General features: G+C 35.1%; 1 protein-coding gene across 4 annotated transcripts in view; it reads left to right on the forward strand.

Annotated features, from left to right (window-relative positions):
* The window catches only part of LOC150100806 (DNA (cytosine-5)-methyltransferase 3A-like), a 745,691-nt gene that overhangs the window by 704,696 nt on the left and 19,467 nt on the right, over window positions 1-21,528 (forward strand). For all 4 annotated transcript variants that reach the window (XM_090401182.1, XM_090401184.1, XM_090401186.1 and 1 more), the window contains one exon: window positions 13,983-14,101. In XM_090401182.1, coding sequence (XP_090257308.1) covers window positions 13,983-14,101 — 119 coding nt within the window. The remainder of the gene's footprint in view (window positions 1-13,982; window positions 14,102-21,528) is intronic.

Genomic DNA, 21,528 nt, shown 5'->3' on the forward strand with positions numbered 1-21,528 from the left:
TATTCACTATATATTTCTTAGCTTTAACACGTTTACGAATTTTAACACTTTCCGTTCATTTTTATTGTTGCTTTGCATTTGAGCTTGGGGGACAGACTCCCACACATCTAGTTTTTAGTGTTTGCCGGTGCAGCATATGGTTTTGCTTGAGTCTAAATAGCATAGTTTCTGTGGGAAGGGGAGACATGTGATTCATTAATTAGTGCCATTTTACCCCCACTGTCTCTAATTGCACTATTTGTTGAGAAATATATTACACAGACTGCAAATGTCTGTACCTTATTCAGTGATACAATAAAGCGATCTGCTTTTACTTGCATCTGCAGTCACTATTGGCTACTGGGGAGGGCACATGGTTTGCCACAGGAAGTGAGTCACTATCGCCACCTGACGTGAACGTGATTAAACTTTTTTTTTCCTGTGCGAGGTATATGCGAAACTTTTCAATTTCTTTTTTCACAAAGTAAAATCAGGGGTGCGAGTTATAACGTGAAGGCAAGTTATATTCCATTAAATACGGTAAGTTATTTTTAAATCTGTGTTAAATATATTATCAGTATTCAGGATTATGAAGTGTCTATTCAGGATAATCTAATCTGCACTTGATTAGATTGCATGCGTACCTTCTCTTTCATTTGCATGTGGGTAGATCGGCTTATAATTGTACTAATTTTTGGTTTGCTTAAACTTGGTTGGTATATGCAGAGAGTGATTATGATGAGATCGAGTCCAAATTATAATTTTTGTCAGTGTCTATATGTCTCTGTCCACATTTTTATACCTGATAATCCGATTTTCATTAAAGTTAAAAGCTGTATGAATAAAGCTATTTAATTGCTTTCTTATATATATATACACATATATATATATATATATATATATATTTATTTGCTTCCTGCTCTTTACAGATTGAGCAGAATGTCACAACCACCAGCAAAGAAACATAGACATTCAAATGAATAGGATATTAGCCAATTTAAAGAATGGACTGAAAAATGTGGCATGATTAAGAAAGATAATAAAACATTATGCATTTTATGTTCCGAATCAGTTGTTTGTAAGACTTCTTCTGTAAAGAGACATTTCGAAACTGTTCATAAGAAATTAATTAAAAAAAGTGAGCAAGAACAAAGAGAATTAATTTCTCGTGAACTAAGTAAGACAAAAAAATAGTCCGATACTTTGATGAAATTTATTTCAGGTTGGCCTAGTTCCAACTTAGTTGCTGCTAGTTTTGAGGTTTCAAAAATTATTGCCCAATGTGGAAAACCACTCAGTGATGGGGAGTATATTAGGGAAGCATGGCTGAATGTGCTCTTTTTGACAATCTTTCAGAAAAGGTAAAAATTATTCAGCGCATTAAAGAATTGTCTCAGTAGAAAAACAAGGATAGAATACTTCAGTTGGAAAGGAATACAGCAGAGCAATTAACAAAAGATTTGGCTTTGTGTAAGTTCTTTTTTATTTGTGTTGATGAGAGCACAGACATTTCATCATCAGCTAGGCTGGCAATCTTTGCTTGATTTTGTAGGGATGATGAAGTATGCAAAGAGATGATTAACCTTGTAACACTACTTGAGCGTATGTGGGGTTTTATGTAAAGCAGTTAGGAATGAATTATCTATTTGGAAAATTGATATTTCAAAAGTTGTATCCATCACAACAGATGGTGCGCCCAGCATGATTGGTAAGGAAGCAGAATTTGTAAATCTGTTTGCAAAACATGTTGGTCATCCACTAATAGTTTTTCATTGCATCTCCTACATGAGGAGAATTTATGTGCAAACGCTGGCTTAAAGGAATTCAAGAAGTGATGCAAACAGTAACCAAGGTTGTTAATTGCATTTCTGCACTTGCTTTGAATAAAAGACAATTTCAGAATCTATTGAATGAAGTGGATTTTGGTGTACAAAGGACTAATAATGTTCGCTTGCTTAGTAGAGTCTTATTCAGAAACGATTTGTAGAATGCTTCGATGAGATAAATCTCTTTTTGACTAATCAACAAATGTCTTATAAAAGAAATATATGACATCGTGTGGGTTTGTAAACTGATGTTTATTAAAGATGTTTACAAACATTTAAATGACTTGAACCTCAAACTGCAGGATACGAAAACATCTTCAAATAAACTTGCAGATATTTTTGTGGATAAATATGGAAGATTTTGAAATGCAGTTGATTGATTTTCAAAGTAGCTCAATTTGGAGGTAGAAATTTGTTGACTTCAAAGTTGACATGGAAAATATTGAAAAGGATCGATTAGAGATGGGAATAACAGAGAGAAGTGCGAAAAAAGGAGTACTAGGAACTTGGAATGCTATTCCCGAAACTTTTGTATGTTTAAAAATCCTTGCAACATCATTAATATCAATTTTTGCATCTACATATTCTTGTGAATCATTGTTTTCAGTGATGAACTTTGTTAACTCTCGTAACAGGAGTAACCTTACAGATGAAACTAGTAGCGCATATATATATCTCTAAAGGTTACAAAATATAAACTTGATATAAATTAATTGTCATTAGTGATGCAGCAGAAGTCTCATTGATGATAAATAAATAAAATGTCCACTATTTTTCTTTCTCTAGTTTTGATTTGATGTTTTCTGCTAAAAATGGTAAAGGTTAACTTCTGTTTATTATATTATGTAGGTAAAATAACAATTTATTTTGTTTGTAATTTTTATGTATTACTATGTACTACGTAAGGGATTAAGGAGTAATACAATTATATCTTTAATTTTATTTTATTTTATTGTGATTTAGTCAAGTAAAACGATTGTGAGATGGGTGCACTGCAATATATTGGGAAAACTTGAAAAAACTTATGTCTGATTGATCTTTATAAAAAAAAAAAAATCAGAATTATTGTTTACTCTTTTGCTGATGTTTAAAATTGCGGCTTTATATGGCAGCTAGAATTACACTTAAATGCAAATAAAAAGCATTCACGCTATCAACAGGGTAGGACTTTTAAGTAAAAATTCTGTCACTAATTTTTATATTCATTCATTCTTTACAATAATCACTCTTACAATATTCTTTGGTTTTACCATTCTAGTGCAGTGATTTTCAACCTTTTCCATAATATGGCACACCTAGACTAATTATTAAAATTCTGCGCCACACTAAAAATATATTCTTTTAATTTTTTTGATGATCTGGCAAAAAATAGGCATAATTTTGATTGATTTACACACAATAAGAGGGAAGACCAGACACTAATAAATAAATGTGCAAATTATGACATTATTTCTTTCAATTAATTTGTTTTCATAAATCTCGCAGCACACCGGTTGAAAATTGCTATTCTAGTGTGATTTTTGATTATTTGAAAAGGTCTTCTCAATACTTAAAAGACACCAAATAATAATATGTTCCCCAAAATTTCGGTTGGCACGTGAGAAAATTTTGCATCAAACATTTGGCGATTTTGGCATGCACAAGTTGCCGAACCCTGTCTAGAGTCTCTAGATTTAAACAAATCTATCATACTGCTGTGCGTTTGGAAGTTTACGGCAAAAACGCCGGCCAGTCTTACCACTGGTGATGGTGACTAAGCCTCAGATTGTCAGAAATGCTATGTTTTTTGACTTTTTTTTGTAGTATTTTTGGTGTGTGTGTATTGAGAAGGGCGGCAAACTCAGGGACTGCCCCGGGCAGCAAAAGCTCTAGCTACGCCACTGTATCACAATGCCTCTTTTTAACTCCATCAGTTCCCTTTTCGCAGCCATTTCACCAGAACACAGTTTTACTAACTCAGGAGCATCATATTCCTCCAATTTATACCAGCTGCAAACACATAACTCATTACATGGCACAGTGCACCTTGCCCATGGGGGGGGACAGGGTGCTCTGTACCATGTAATGAATTGTCCGTTGATTTATTTCCAAGCAGTGTATACTGAATGTTTCTGATGTTTATAAATCTTGCTTGTCAGTACTTATGAATTTCTTGAGAAAATTAATTCAGTAAATCTAAGAATTAAATTTATCCTTTAAGTACTGAATGTTTATAAATTTTTCTTGTCATTGCTTAATGAATTTCTTGAGAAAATTAATTCAGTAAATCTAAGAATTAAATTTATCCTTTAAGTAGAAGAAAACAGTTGTTATAAGAAATAAACAGTTGTCATAAAATGTTCTCATTTTATGACAACCTGATGGAAGTTTACAGTTCTTGGTATATATAGAAAAACAGCACAACTGGAAAATACTTGAGTTCTGCATCACATCATCACCCTTGTCAGAAATATGGTGGGATTAAAACTTTAGTTCATCATGCACATAAACTGTGTTTCGCTAATTCTCTTTTAAATAAAGAACTGTCGTTTATCAGAGTTTCTTTTATATCTAATGGATATAATTTCAAATTAATTAATAACATTATTAATTATGGCCTTCATCCAAATCTTCCTCTAGAAGAAGTTTCTAGAATTTCCATTCTATGTGTAAAGGAAGTAAAAGAGAGATTGCAGGACTCCTTTGCCAAAGTGACTTATATTTACCTTTCTATCTCGCTCAAAAATTAAATTCCTTTCTAGCCTCATCAAAAGATAAATATCCTCTGCTTTCTCATCATAGAGTTTATAAAATCCCATGTTCATGGCCTTTGTTATTATAGGCAGACTGGTTGATCAGCTCAGATTCATATGGAAGAACATCAAGATTATATTCTACTTCATGAATCAGATAAGTCTGGCTTCAAGCCATTCCTTATCCACTAGGCATAGAATTCACTGGAATAAGTCTTATGCAGAAGTTATTTTTTACTTGAAAAATTATACAAAGAAAGTTGTAAAGCAAATCTCTACAAGAATTACTGTCTTAAACTTCAGTAATTTTGAAAATCATCTAAAATAACACTCCTCTCATTCCTGTTCTCCACGAATTAATAGTTTTTATTCTTTGAATTCTAATAGTTGTAGATGAAGCTATCCTCCTACACTTAATAGCATATATATTGTCACATGTGCTTGCATTTTAAGTGTTCTATTTTTTTTTTATCCCTTGTCATCTGTATGCATTGACAATGGCTAGGAAACTTAGCTGGAAATTCTGCAAGTATTTTTTGCTTATGCAAGTGTCATTCTGTTGCTAATTTTTATTATTATGTCATATGCTTATGTCTCTGTATTTTAGTTTATGCTGGATACTCAAGCAGTTCACTTTTAATTATTACAGCAGCACATGTCATTGTGACAGTGAATAAAAATTTATTCATTTTACACCAGCTTTTCTTATTCTGTTGCCTATTTTCAAATTTAATTTGCTCTTCTCACTAATAATTATGCTCAAATAGTTAAAATGTTTTATGTATTCTGCAGATTCTCCAAATTAAAAATGCATTTGATATGCTCGGTGTTCCTGCTTATGAAAAGAAGCAGGAACATGGAAATTTGTTGTTGTCATTTAAGTATCAGTTGTTCAATTTAGTTAGAGCTCTGAAAATGCTGGAAAGTAAAGAACTAACTTTGATATCAGATTTAATGCAACTTTCCTTCATACTGGAATCCATACTGATGCTAAATAGTATAGAGATAGCATCTACACCTTTGTGTTGTTACATCTGATTTTACATAAATTTCTTTACCTTATTCAGTTCTAACTGCTCACTTGCATTTTAAGTATACTCTATACAAGGTATGGCTATTAAATAATGAGACTGGTTGCAGAAATGTGGTTTATTTTGACAATTGTACAACTTAATTGTTATCCCCTTCAAATATTCTCCTCCTCTATCTATACATCGTTGCATACGAATTTTCCATTGTTGGAAGCAGTTCTGCAAGTCGTCAGGTGTTATCTGTTTCAGTAGTGCTGCCGTTTTCTCCTTTACCTCATCCGACTGACAGCAGAGCCAGGCTTGGGAGAAGATCATCACAAATAATAATGTGGTTTATTATTACAATTGTACAACTTAATTGTTATCCCCTTCAACATACTTCCCTCCTCTATCTATACACTGTCGCATATGAATTTTCCATTATTGGAATCAGTGCTGCAAGATGTTATCTGCTTTAGTAGTGCTGCCGTTTTCTCCTTTACTTCAGCCAACTGACAGCAGAGCGAACTTGCAGAAGAAGATCACATGTGATGAGACTTGAATTTTCCAGTACGATCCAGAAACAAAGAGACAATCAATGCACTGAAAAACTCCCACATCACCGAGAATGAAAAAAGCAAGAATGAGCAAGTCAAAACTGAAGGCAATGCTGATCTTTTTTTTTTTTTTTTTAATATCAATGGCATGGTAATGGTTGAATGGGTACCAGAGGGTCAAACAGTTAACCAACATTATTACCTTGAGGTTCTGGCCAAGCTGAGAGAACGAGTGAGGAAGAAGAGACCTGATCTGTGGAAGAACAATGCTTGGATTCTCCATCAGGACAACGCTCCAGCCCACAGTGCACATCTGTAAAGCAGTATCTGGCTGATAAGAAGATCCCAGTGTTGGACCATCCACCTTACTCGCTGGACTTAACTCCATGTGACTTTAACTTTTTCCAAAGTTGAAATCCGCTTTGAAGGGCACACATTTTCAGTCAGTGGATGTAAAGGAGAAAATGGCAGCGCTACTGAAGCAGATAACACCTGATGGCTTGCAGCATTGCTTCCAACAATGGAAAATTCATATGCAACAGTGTATAGATAGAGGAGGGGAGTATGTTGAAGAGGATAACAATTAAGTTGTACAATTGTAATAATAAACCACATTTTTGCAACCAGTCTCGTTACTTAATAGCCACTATGCAATTTCAAATTTACACCATATTATAACTGCAATATTTTGGACCACTTTTCTCTTGGCACCTTACCATATGCCTTTTCCAGATATACAAAATTTAAATATAATCCATTGTTGAACACATGGAAAGGCTTATGTGTTCAGCATTAATGGTATTAATGAGAACACAGACTAATAAAAAAATAATAACTATTTATTAACTTATTGCTGATTTTTTGCTGGTATTATATCCAGCATCTTCAGAGCACAAAAACAGTTTGTTACAGTATGCAAAACAACAACAACCTGGTATAACAATGAGACTAGTTTAAACAATTTCAATGGACAACACAAAGACTAAATTCCTAATTAGGCACCATCTATGTTGGGAAAAGAAAACAAAAAAAAAACAGAGAGAGAGAGACAGGTATTAATTAGGTCTTAAGATGACTGCCTCTCAAATTTTTGGTAAATAGAGCCATATGCAGTGGGATATTGTTTTTGGGAGGCTTGGAATGGATTAGGATGTTGGCAACATCTAAACAAACATTATTGGTTGTTGCTGGAGGCAGTTGTATATTCAGTGTTTCAAGGCTTCTGTTGATTCCAGAAACATCTCTCTAACTTATAACGACTTCTGTGTAGCACTTTTGTTTTTTTCCAATTGATCCTGTGTGCAGGAGTATCTAAGGCATGGTCTTCTAGACCTGACTTGCCATAATGACGGTGCAGGATATATTTTTTTATGTTATATAGGTGGATGTCCACAGTTCTTCCTGTCTTTCCATAGTAAGATCTATTACACGAGCAGGGCACTTCATAGACTCCTGAATGTGATAAAGAAGAGATTCTGTCCTTGGGTAAATGGATGAAAATTGCCAATTTGACATAAGGTTTAAATGCAGTGCATAGCTGATGTTTATTAAGCACTCTAGATATCCTTTCAGATGTGCCTTGAATGTATGGGATGGTGACAGTTTTGCTCTAGTCTTCTGCAGTGGACAGTGGGAGAGGATTTCTGGGGAGCATTTAGTATTTTCTCTCTAATGGAGATTATAACCATTAGCTAAGAAGGTGTGACGTAAGTGAGTGAGTTCAGCAGTGAGAGCATTGTCATTGGAACAAATCGCTCTGGCTCTGTGGGTTAGTGTTTTAGGATACCATACTGTTGAGATAGCTGATGGTGTAATTGGAAATATTGTGTAAATATTTTCCTGTATGTGTGTGCGGGTTTTCTATAAACTTAAAAGGATAGTGAACCATCTGGAAGATGTGTGATTAATGTATCCAGGAAGGTCAGACAGTCATTAGCTTCAAAGTTCCATTGTAAAGTGGATTTTTGGGTGTTGGCTATTTAAATGCACTAAGAATGTATTCAATGTGTCTGGACCATATGGCCAAATAGTAAACACATCATCAACATAGCTTACCCAAAGCACTGCTTTGAGAGTGGCTGTATTGATAGCTAATTTTTCCAAGTGTTCTATGTAGAAATTGGCTAGGGGGGGGGGGCATTGCTGTCCCATCTAATTGTTTATATATTTTCCCTTTCCATATAAAATAACCTGCATGTACGGTGAATTTAAATAGTTCAAACATATCAGGGGAGAAGTGTAACTTTAATAAATCAAGAGTTTCAATTAATGGTACATTTGTGACTAGTGAAGTGATATCAAAACTTGCCATTATGTCTGAACTTTTTAAAGTATGATTTGCTAAAATACTTTTTAGGTGGTCAGAATTTTTAACAAAGGAGGAAGAATTGATTGTGAGAGTGACTAGTATAGTTTAGCTAAATGTTTAGCAAGTTTGTATGTGGGACTGTTTATACTATCCACAATAGGGCATAGGGGTGTATCTTGTTTATGAATTTTAAGTGCTCCATATATTCTGTGTGTTTTAACATGGAAGGGGCTTGAGTTTGTTAACTGTTTCTTCAGGCCAGGAAGTGACTTTTTTAATAATTTGCAACTTTATTCTTTTGCAAGTTGGTGGAATCCCGATCTATAATTTGGTATGTTGACTAATCTTGTAGAAGTGTGTCCATTTTGCTTTCATATTCTGTTGAATTCATCATCACAGTTGCATTCCCTTTGTCTGCTTTAGTTATAACAATGTAGTTATTACTGTGTAGCTCTTTTAATGCAATGATTTCCTTATGTGGGATATTGTTTTGGGGAGGCTTGGAATGGATTAGGATATTGGCCACATCTAAACGAATGTTATTGGCTGGCAGCAGGTTGTATATTCCCTATTCAACATAAGCCATTATTTTGGCTTTTGGAACTTCCCTGGAGTAACGGCAAATGCACTAGTAGCTTCATTGGTTAAGGCTACCAATGATAAATTTACCACAACTCGATCTTGTTGTAATTGCTGCCATTTTGTAGCACTATGTTATTGGAGAATTTCAAATTTTTTCTCTTGCCAGTTTTTAACCTCGAGGATTTTCTTGACATCATCTCCGACACAATGGCTAAAAAAGAATTCATCAAAATTATTCTTGAGGATAACTAATAAATTAACAATCCTTTGTTTTCATTCCCATTTCTTAACACTTTGCCTTAAAGTAATACTTCAAATCTGGCATTCCCTATTTGGCTGTATTCTAGCTTATTTTTACCCAAGTGTCTTTATCAGCACTTTCCTTAACCTCTTTTCAAGTATGCTAGCATAAATCCTACTCAGAACAAATCCTAAATACTTTACTGCCTTCTATTTCCCAGAGGAAGTAGCAGAGCTCCTTTAGCCCTAAATAGCATTTGAAGATTGGCAGCCAGTCTCCATCCTTCAGTCTTCGCTGATAGCGAGCTGTAGCTGCCAGTAAGAATGGCTTTCAGGAGAGAGAGAATGTGACAGCCACCCACTGCCATTTTGTGTTCCCAAATCCTAATACTTGTATTATTATTATTATTATTATTATTATTATTATCTGTCCATGTGTTTTAAGGCTTAAGTGCTGGGAGAAACTCATGTTAGAGGCTTAATGGAGTGAAACAGCACTGAGAAAGGATTAAAAATTGTATTTAATTCTTCCAATATTTCATCTCAGTCACTGAAACATCATCTGTGAGTACCATGTGAGACTTGTAACATACACAAAACTAAGTGAAACGTATGGATGAAAGACTTAGAGTCCTAACTAGGTGGGGCATTCAGCTCCCTCCTCTGTGTCTGGAGTATATAAAGTGCCCTGTTCCTACAAGTTGGCCTACTATAGAAAGGAAGATCAGCCAACATCCACATGGAAGAACACAAAAAATACATCTACAGTAATCATTATGGTCAATGGGACCTTGCATACCTGTTGAATTGCAGTAAATTTAGAAGAGAAAGACTGTTTTTGGAATCTGAAGCTGCTCTCAGACTAATTTAAATAAAGATTGTTGCATTAAACTTCCCAAGACATGGAAAACACTAATATTTCAAAATCCCAGTTTACATCCTAGGCTGCCAACAGGTGCCCCACCTAGTTATGACTCCAGTCTTTCATCCACATGTTTCACTAAGTGTTGTGTTACCTTGTGTGTGTGTGTGTGTGTGTGTGTGTGTGTGTGTGTGTGTGTGTGTGTGTGTGTGTGTGTGTGTGTTACAAGTCTCATATTGTACTTCCTGACAATGTCTCAGTGAAGAAGATGAAATATTGGAAGAATTAAATAATATTTTTAATCCTTTCTCAGCGTTGTTTCACTCCATTAAGCCTCTAACGCGACTATTATTACCTGTAATAGTGTGATTCTATGGTCGATTTTTTTGAGATGTAGAATACTAAAAAAACTAAGGCTTGCAGAAGAAAAAATTATACTTGCATACCATGATCAACTAACTCACAAACTGCCAACGAAATAGTTTCTCAAGTCAGTGTACTCTTATGGAACATATAGAAATTCCTCTGTATTTTAGTTTTAGTTCTCTTTCACATAGATCAGATATGAGAGTACTACTCCAATTTCTGCAATTTGACCTTTAAACAGGGCTTTCTGAATTATGTAGTGTAACCATTGTAAAACTTTTATACCTTTATACTTGAGCATTTCTGGTTGGATATCATCTACTCCCCATGTTTCTGCATTGGATATTCCTGATTGTATTTCTCTTGAATTTTTCTGCTATTATTTTCACTCACTGCTTATCTCATGTAACAATCTTTCAAAGGAATCCAGAATATCTTCACATTTATGCCATCTTTGTCATCGCCAATTCTTCTTCGTACATTATTCCTTCCTCCATTTTTAAGCCTTTTACAGTATCTTCCAGAATATTTTTGCCATCTTCTGTATTCTTACCGAAATCTTCATATGACTATTGTTTAGCTACTTTTCAACATAGCTGAGCTTTCTCTTTCATATACATTATGAAATGATACTTGCTGGCCTGGTTGGCCAACTGGTTAGTGTATCTGCTCTCCAGCCAAAAGACTGCTGGTTTGAATCCCATTGTGGGAATGGATGTTTGTGATTGTCTGTGAAAATTCTAACTGGTAATTAGTTTACGGAATTAACAACGCATATAAAGGATATTAATTAAAGGCAACTTTAATGAATAACTTCTATATTTCGGCAAGCAACGTCACATTGCCATCTTCAGGAACATAGAAATATGGTATGTGTATGCAGGCACTAACAAAAGCAAATGAGGAAGGAGAAACTAATATTGTTCCTAAAGTCCTAATGGTGCCCTCTGGCAGGCTAATTTTGTTGTCTTAGCCATTGGGCTGAAGTTCTCATAATGTAAGTCTCCCAAATTTGGGGTAGTTTCATGCACCCAAATTTGTTGAGGTGAAGAATGTTTTTTAGAGCTGCTGAAGATTCCTTGAATAATCTTTCGTATTTAAACTTGCTGCAGTGTATTATTTTTGTTTTCTTCCAACGAATTCTATGGTGGGTATCTAAGGCATGGTCTGCCAGCCCAGAGCGGCTGACTGATGAAACCGGATGTAGTCTTTGTGTTCTGAAATCCTGATATTTGCTGTCCTGCCTGTTTGGCCAAAGTAGGGCAATTTGCAGCTGCAAGGGACCTGGTATACACCAGGTAGGTCTAGGGGAAGTGGTTGGTCTTTGGTAGAGCGGATAAGGGATGCCAACTTTTTATATGGTCTGTAACAAGAAGTAAGATCATATTTTTTGAGGATATTGGTTATTTTCTCAGAGGTGCCCTGGATGTAGGGGATGGTGATTTGAATTTGTGTCAGGGATACTACTGATATTCAGCAATTACAAAATGATTTGAATAGGCTGGAAATTTCAGCAAACGAAAATGGCTATCGGTTTAATGTTATTAGGGGCTGGCTGACAGACAGATATCAAAAAGTCTGTCAGTCATCTCCTAATCCAAGTCAAGAGTTTATATTCCAATCCCATATTCTCCAGTTTATTCAACAGCCTTTCATGTAGTAGCCTATCAAATATCTTAGAAAAATCCAACATTATCATAGCGTATCCATTCCCTTTATCCAACTCAGCTGTAACATTGTTATAAAATGTGAGCAAATTGCTAAAACATGACCTTCCTTTAGTAAACCCATGCTGCTCCTTGCAGAGTATAGTTTGTCTACCCATTTCTGTATGCAAATTCATACCAACTTCTCTAAAATCTTCACTACCACACCAGAGTTATTGATAGGTCAGCAGTTAGATACCTCAGTTTTGACATCACCCTTGTACAATGGAACTATTATACATTCCTTCCAATCCTGTTTTATCATTCCTCAGCTGAGACTCAAGTTATACAAACATGTGAAAGGCATAGCCAGTTCAGCTGAGCATTTCTTAACAAACGTGCTGATATTCCATCTATCCCTATAAACAAATTCTTATCCAGGTTATGCAACAGCTATCCAACCTCATTTTTATGAACCCCTAAATCTTCATCCAATGTAGCAGTAGCACTGTGCACCTTGTTACATACACCTGATTGATATATCTTAGCAAAGTGAGCACTCATTAATTGAACAATCTCATTAGCTTCTGAAGATTAAGTACCATCTGCATGCAATAAAGTTATTCTTTCTTTTGTTTGCATCATACTGATTAAAATTCTTTTGGATTGTCTTTAGCTTGCATGGCTGATTTCTTTTCATACTCTAATTTATCTTTCCACACAATATTCATTACTTTTCTGCCCTGAGCTTTATATATTTCATAATTCCTTTTGCTCTTATTCTCACTATATTCTTTCCATATCATCTTCTTCTTTTTCTTCTTCTTCTTGTGGATCTCTTGCTTAATAAGGTTGCACATCCATTTCACTCCTAACCTATTTATTCTTCAAACAATAAGGATACATTCAGATACTGCCTCATTTAAGCACTTTTTCAAAGAAATCCCATGCATTGCTGACATTTTTCCCATTCAGTAACCGATGCCATGGAACCAAAGATAGCATTCTCCTAAGTTGATCATAATTTCCACCTTTGTAGTTCAGCATGTAACCTATTCTAATCAGAACATCAATACAAATAGATAATTCCCAAGAAATCACAGCATGATCACTGTCACCAACTGTTGATAAAATAGAGCCATATTCTTAACAGAGACCTCTTCTGATGCTATGAGCAAATCCAGCGCTCTTTAACCTCAAGTTCCTTTTCACGTACTGCTTGAGAAAGTTGTTTCGCAACAATTCAATAAATTCCTCTTCTTTTTTATCGTGAGATTTCTCTTCTACCCAATCAATGGTTGATAAATTAAAGTCAATCATAATGATTACTTGTTTGGTACCCATAAGGCTAAGTTGGTGATGCATTTTTTTGTCCCCTGCAACTGAGCCACCAGGTCTGTAGCAACACCCCACCATATATTTCATTCTGTTAGCCTCCACTTCACACCAGATAGATTCAAACTACATGGGACATGGTTACCATCATTGTTTTCTTGCGTTTCTACCCTAACTGGACTTAAGTCATAAATGAAAATATATGAATAATTTTTTGTATTTATGCTGTAAATTTATCAATACATTATTACAATAACAAATCATAGTGACATGCATATTTAAGATCTTTATAATGCCAATGTGCATCTTTCTGCTATAGCAACTCTTAGCCTTTGATTCTCTAAAGCCCTATAATCGTATAATCGTATAATCGTCCCTATAATCGTATGCACTGGGTAATCATATATTTTACTTTGCAAAAAATCACTATGCAGCTAAGCTGTCTGTTAAGAAAATTTTTAATGCACTGTTGTAAAGCATTCTCATTAACAGAGCACCACAGACTAATTAAAATAGTGTATTTTTGATTTCTTCCTCAGGTGGAAAAGATCAGGACAGTGACAACCCGTAGCAATTCATTAAAGCAGGGTAAACAGTGTCTTCTCCCTGTTACTATGAATGGAGAAGGAGATGTTCTTTGGGTAACAGAACTTGAGCAGTAAGTAAAGATTTAAAAGTAGCTTTATTTTTCCTGCTGAAATTCATTAAAGTATACAGCTGATTTTTGCTATAAACTGTGATAATAAACTCACTCGCTGTAACAAATTACTAAAGTCTTGACTGAACTCCCATAGTTACAAAACTTTTATACAGAAAATCCATTATAGCAAATTATTAATTCACAAACTTTTTCTGTTGTCCCTACAAGTTTACTATAGTAAGAATCACAAGTAATGATATTTTTATTAAAAAATTTCTCAGTAACATTAAAAATACACATATTATTTAGGGTAAAGCAAAAGAACATTACAATTTAGAGAATACTATTTTTATAAATATCAAATATCCTACTTATATTTTAATTATATTTCTTGCTTAATAAATCAAGGATATTTCTAAGATGACCCACTACATTGGCTGCACCACTACTTATGAAGATATACTTTTTATCACCTAATAAAATTTTTTCCTAAGTGCTGTGATTTCCTTTCAGATTTGTATTTCCTACTTCTGTAGGAAGATATCTCCAGATTTTGGAAAAATAAGGGAAAAACAGGTTTAAATCACAAGGTGGCCAGGATGCATATTAAACTGCAAAACCACTAGGGTAGTTAGAAGTTGCTCAACAGATGTGGGTGGTAGCATCATCATAAAAAACTTTTTTTTTTTGGGGGGGGGGTCAACTGCATTTTTTGAACACAACAAAATTTGTTTTGCATCATTTCAAAATCTTCATATCAAGATGATCCTCAGAAGCATACAGTTATACACAAGAAGCAAACAGTATTGTTGTTTGTCTATGAACAAACAAAATAAAACTATTAAGCTAACAGAATTTGCTAACTATTATAACAGGCCTTACTTCTGACAGGAAAAAAAAGATATGTTAATTAATAATGAAGATTGTTTAACATCAGTTGGTGTTAAACAAAAACAATCCTGCAGATGCTCCACTCAGAACTGCAGATATCTGAGTGGAGTTATTATGATGTGATCCTAGAAGTGAGAAAATTGTTATGGTGTTTCTGAGTCTTGAAGGGAGTTTGCTGATTTATTAGCATTTATTACTATTTTGCTACACAGCAATCAGCCAAGGCACTACTTCAAAACCCTGGACTATGGGACACTATAATAACCACCATCTTCTCAATCCCAGAACTTTATGATCATAAAGTAATTATTCAGTTTGACACTGATTGAGCTAATTAAATTATGCTTCTTTATTGATTAATGTTTTTAGCAGGGGTCAGGCCTGGTTTAATAGTTAGCATATACTGTTGTCTGTTTTTTGTGTAATTGCACTTGTTTTCCTGAGGATGGCGTTAATCTGAACATTGAAATGATGAGAAATAATAAATATTATTTTTTTCCAAAGTTTGTGGTATATCCTCCATCTAAGAAGCTATTTAGGAGTGCCCCTGTTTAAATGTCATTGGCTATTTACTCACGGATTCTTAGGACATTATAGATGTAAATTTACCAAAAAGTATATGTAGCATAAGGAACAGAAATTTACACATACCTTTTTCTGGGTGTTGCGGCTTTTCTTCTTTCTGCGATGTCCAAAAACTACTGAGTGTGTGGAGGGGGTAGGCAATTTGGAAGAATTAAATTAGAAACCCCCCCCCCCTTTTTTTTTTTTTTTCAGTAATATATATATAAACATATATATTATATTACTATATTATATAGGGTGGGGGGAAAGGTGAAAGGGTTGATTTTTTATATAGGGAAGGGGAAAAAGGGGGTTGACGGGGTGCGGTCCGTTTCGACTAATTCTTGGTCGTCATCTGAACACATTGGGAAAGTGGATGCTATGTCAAGTTGGGTAGGTGCTTCTGTTTTTGAAGTGTTTGTGTTATCGCCTATTGGTTGGGGTTGTGACCTCAATTTTATGTTGTGAAGCTTCCAAACCTCGGAGATTATGTAGGGCCTGTGTACGTTGATAGAGTTCGCGTCACATTTTATGGCTATTGTTTCCGATATTCTTAGCATTGTTTCATTGTCTTGTCTGTCTACTATGATGGCCTTGTTGATCTGCAGGGTATGTTTTTGTTCAAGGGCGTGAACACCTATTTCCATTTTTCCTGTGCTTTGTATTCGATTTTTCTTTTTGATGTTACGTTTTTTAGTGTTTAAATGTTCTGGAATAGGGGTGTTACAATCACAGAAGTGTTCTTGTAGTCTTGCCCATAAAGACCTGATGGCGGAACCTGTGTAGGTGATATCACAGTCTTTTTGGCAGGGAAATTTATAGACTACGTTGTGATGTTCAAATATTTCTTTCTGTGTGTGAGGTTTGGTGGATTTTAGGAGATTTGCCAGTTTTTGGTTTGTGGTGAATGCCAATTTGTAGTCAGTATGTTTGAAGATGTATTTATAAGCTTTGTATGTGTTTTGGGTGTATGGTAGTTTGATAATTTTTTGTGCTGGGAAGTTCGTTTTGGTACTTGGGTTGTTTTGGCTGTTTTTTGCCGTCTTGTTTGCGTAGTTAATCAGTTGTGTAGGATAGTTGCGATTTATGAAGATCTGTGTTAGTTTTTTATTTCTGCGTTTAGATTATTCTGATTGGTTGAAAATTTGTAAGCATTTATGAATTGTGATAAGATACAGATTTTTTAACAGAATATGGATGGTATGAGTGAAAATGGAGGTAGTTTCCTACATGCGAGGGTTTGTGGTATACTTTCGTGGCTATTTTGTTGTGTGTTCTGGTTAATGTCAAGTTTAAGAAATTTATGGATTTGTTCTGTTCGGTTTCTGTGGTGAATTTTAGTCTGTTGCTGTAACCGTTTAGGGATTACCAATGCACAGAATATCGTCCACGTATCTGCCATAAAAGGTGATGCCGAGGGGAAGGGAAGGGTGGAGTAGGAGTGATTCTATGTGTGCTAGGAATAATTCCGCTAGTTGTCCACTGATGTTTTGGCCCATGGGGAGTCCGAAGATTTGAACGTGCATGTTGTTGTTGAACTTGAAGAAGTTTGCCGAGATTATTAGTTTTATTAAGTTAATAATGTCAATGGGCGTTAGTTTAGTACGAGAGTGTAGGGTGTGGTCTTCTGTGAGTAGTGTGTGTACGATGTCTAAAGTTCTGGGGACGTCCACGTTAGTGTATAAAGAGGCCGCATCAAATGAAATGAGGATGTCTTCTTGGGATAGGATTAGGTTTTTTATTTTTTTGAAAAGGTCGTCCGTGTTTTTTATCATGAAGTTAGACATTGTAATTAATGGTTTGAGAAGTTTCACTACGAATTTTGATAAAGGGACAGTGGTGGTATTTTTGTAGGAGACTACTGGTCTCATGGGGTACCCATCTTTGTGGGTTTTTATTTGTCCGAACATACAAGGGGTGCGTGTGGTGCAGGGGGTTGTGTTTTTCAGTGTGGTTTTGTTTATTTTATTTTCATTTTTTAGGATGTGTAGGTCTTCAAATAATAGCATGTAGTCGTTGATGTGAGATTGGGTACCACACGCACCCAATCTCACATCAACGACTACACGCTATTATTAGAAGATCGACATGGAAAGAAATGGTACACACTAACAAATACCCAATACAACAATTGTGTTGCTTCCAACCCTTCGGATATTTCCGCCTTAGAACCAAAAAAAAACAATTCCATCATCAATCTATTGCACCACAACCTCACGCCCGACGAAATCACCATCCTGAGCAAAGAATTAAACTTTGGTATATCCCCTAAATACATACAAAACAGAGACATAATTACCGAAATGCAAGCGAAATTAGAATATGACCCTAACAAAGAAACAATATTCCACAAAATTAACAACATCATAAACAGTAAAATAATAATTAAACCAAACATCAACCCCAACTTACAAAAAGCCCTTTTATCCCTAAAGAGGAACCCGAACATTATTATCAATAAAGTTGACAAAGGGGACACTGTAGTCATCACAAACCAAACCGATTACCACAACAAAATAACAGCCATCTTAACCGACCAACACACCTACCAAAAAATACAAATTGACCCCACACCTGACCTCATAAAACAAATCAACAGTACCCTACACATCCTAAAAAATGAAAATAAAATAAACAAAACCACACTGAAAAACACAACCCCCTGCACCACACGCACCCCTTGTATGTTCGGACAAATAAAAACCCACAAAGATGGGTACCCCATGAGACCAATAGTCTCCTACAAAAATACCACCACTGTCCCTTTATCAAAATTCGTAGCGAAACTTCTCAAACCATTAATTACAATGTCTAACTTCATGATAAAAAACACGGACGACTTTTTCAAAAAAATAAAAAACCCAACCCTATTCCAAGAAGACATCCTCACTTCATTTGATGCGGCCTCTTTATACACTAACGTGGACGTCCCCAGAACTTTAGACATCGTACACACACTACTCACAGAAGACCACACCCTACACTCTCGTACTAAACTAACGCCCATTCACATTATTAACTTAATAAAACTAATAATCTCGGCAAACTTCTTCAAGTTCAACAACAACATGTACGTTCAAATCTTCGGACTCCCCATGGGCCAAAACATCAGTGGACAACTAGCGGAATTATTCCTAGCACGTATAGAATCACTCCTACTCCACCGTTCCTTTATCCCTGGCTTCACCTTTTATGGCAGATACGTGGACGATATTCTATGAATTGGTAATCCCACACACATCACCACCTTAAAAACATCCCTAAACGGTTACAGCAACAGACTAAAATTCACCACAAAAACCGAACAGAACAAATCCATCAATTTCTTAAACTTGACATTAACCAGAACACACAACAAAATAGCCACGAAAGTATACCACAAACCCTCGCATGTAGGAAACTACCTCCATTTTCACTCATACCATCCATATTCTGTTAAAAAATCTGTCATCTTATCACAATTCATAAATGCTTACAAATTTTCAACCAATCAGAATAATCTAAACGCAGAAATAAAAAACTAACACAGATCTTCATAAATCGCAACTATCCTACACAACTGATTAACTACGCAAACAAGACGGCAAAAAAACGCCAAAACAACCCAAGTACCAAAACGAACTTCCCAGCACAAAAAATTATCAAACTACCATACACCCAAAACACATACAAAGCTTATAAATACATCTTCAAACATACTGACTACAAATTGGTATTCACCACAAACCAAAAACTGGCAAATCTCCTAAAATCCACCAAACCTCACACACAGAAAGAAATATTTGAACATCACAACGTAGTCTATAAATTTCCCTGCCAAAAAGACTGTGATATCACCTACACAGGTTCCGCCATCAGGTCTTTATGGGCAAGACTACAAGAACACTTCTGTGATTGTAACACCCCTATTCCAGAACATTTAAACACTAAAAAACGTAACATCAAAAAGAAAAATCGAATACAAAGCACAGGAAAAATGGAAATAGGTGTTCACGCCCTTGAACAAAAACATACCCTGCAGATCAACAAGGCCATCATAGTAGACAGACAAGACAATGAAACAATGCTAAGAATATCGGAAACAATAGCCATAAAATGTGAGAGAACTCTATCAACGTACACAGGCCCTACATAATCTCCGAGGTTTGGAAGCTTCACAACATAAAATTGAGGTCACAACCCCAACCAATAGGCGATAACACAAACACTTCAAAAACAGAAGCACCTACCTGACCTGACATAGCATGCACTTTCCCAATGTGTTCAGATGACGACCAAGAATTAGTCGAAACGGACCGCACCCCGTCAACCCCCTTTTTCCCCTTCCCTATATAAAAAATCAACCCTTTCACCTTTCCCCCACCCTATATAATATAGTAATATAATATATATGTTTATATATATATATATATATTACTGAAAAAAAAAAAAAAAAAAAAAAGGTTTTTCTAATTTAATTCTTCCAAATTGCCTACCCCCTCCACACACTCAGTAGTCTTTGGACATCGCAGAAAGAAGAAAAGCTGCAACACCCAGAAAAAGGTATGTGTAAATTTCTGTTCCTTATGCTACATATACTTTTTGGTAAATTTACATCTACAATGCCCTAAGAATCCGTGAGTAAATAGCCAATGACATTTAAACAGGGGCACTCCTAAACTGAAGCAGGCAAAATAGCCGTAATTATAATAGTTTATTAAGAAGAGTAACATGGGAGTTTTCCCAGAAGTAATATACATATCCTCTAAGTTTTCTAATATAGGTCTCCCGCAATGAGTCTTTTGACTCAACGGAGTGCACATATAAATAATGTGCTACCCACCATTTAATAATCAAGGAAAAAATTTTCTCATTATTCACAGGGAATCAGTCCACAGACAATGCGACAGGTAAGTAGCTAAAATTAAGCAGGAATCACCAATAGCTAGGTACCACTTCCAGTCATGTGATCAGTTCTTAATAAAGCCATTAATTTTTTTCCTTATGTGAGATTAGCAGATGCCATTACTGTAATTTATTATATAGAGAAAATAACTCTTCCAAGGATCCACTGGCCCACCTTGGATGGAATATACCGTATTCATTGCACCTGTAATTTGTCTTATATAGGTGAAACAGGATGCACAATTCCTGTCAGAAAATAGGAACCTAAACAGTATATTAAATTTAATAACTATGGTAAATCCGGTTTTTCTGATTTTGCCCTGAATACTCTACATAGAATTGACTGGAAAAGCATCTGTTGATTACATCATAACAAAACATGGTATGAACATAAATTTAAGGAGTCCTGTGAAATTCTTATCAACCACCCTAATCTTAACAATAATGGTAGTCTAAAAATCCCAAGAATATGGATGCCACATATTCTACCACATAACCTTTTGGTCTAAGATATAATTAGGACTGTAAGCAATCCAGGATAATAACTCTAATATAACACTCTTGTTAAATAATGGATTAGGCCACTACTTTGTTGTATTTAAACTATCTATATGAATTTATTCTCTGATAATATTATAAATAGAATATAGCTTTGATGTAGTTTTTATTTTATTTATTTATTTTTTTATTAGAGGTCAGGCTAGTAGAATAACGATTGATCAAATCATAGCTTGTCTTTTTATGTGTATATACTCCAGATGATGACCTTAATATGAAGGTCAAAACATTGGGAAATTAAAATAATTATTCCTAACATGGTTGTAGTCTCCATGATTTTACTAAAATGAATGCTAATCACTATGTAACACTAAAAGAAAAATTGTTCTTTAAATACTTCTATGTTCATTGCAGTGGTGATTTGTTTACCCTTTCCATTGACAGCATTCATATCCTCCTACAATCATTCTTTCTTCTGCTGGTCATGTATCAAAATCAACTTCCTAGTAGAAATATGAAACAGGGTCTGGAATGCATAGTATGTTAAAATCTCTCATCAGAAACTTTAACATACCATAATCTGTATAAACCAAAATATAATAGTGTAC

Source organism: Typopeltis vanoorti, chromosome 12 (genome assembly GCF_054136105.1).
Source record: "Typopeltis vanoorti isolate ZY-2024b chromosome 12, IOZ_Tvanoo_1.0, whole genome shotgun sequence".
NCBI classification, from domain to species: domain Eukaryota; kingdom Metazoa; phylum Arthropoda; class Arachnida; order Uropygi; family Thelyphonidae; genus Typopeltis; species Typopeltis vanoorti.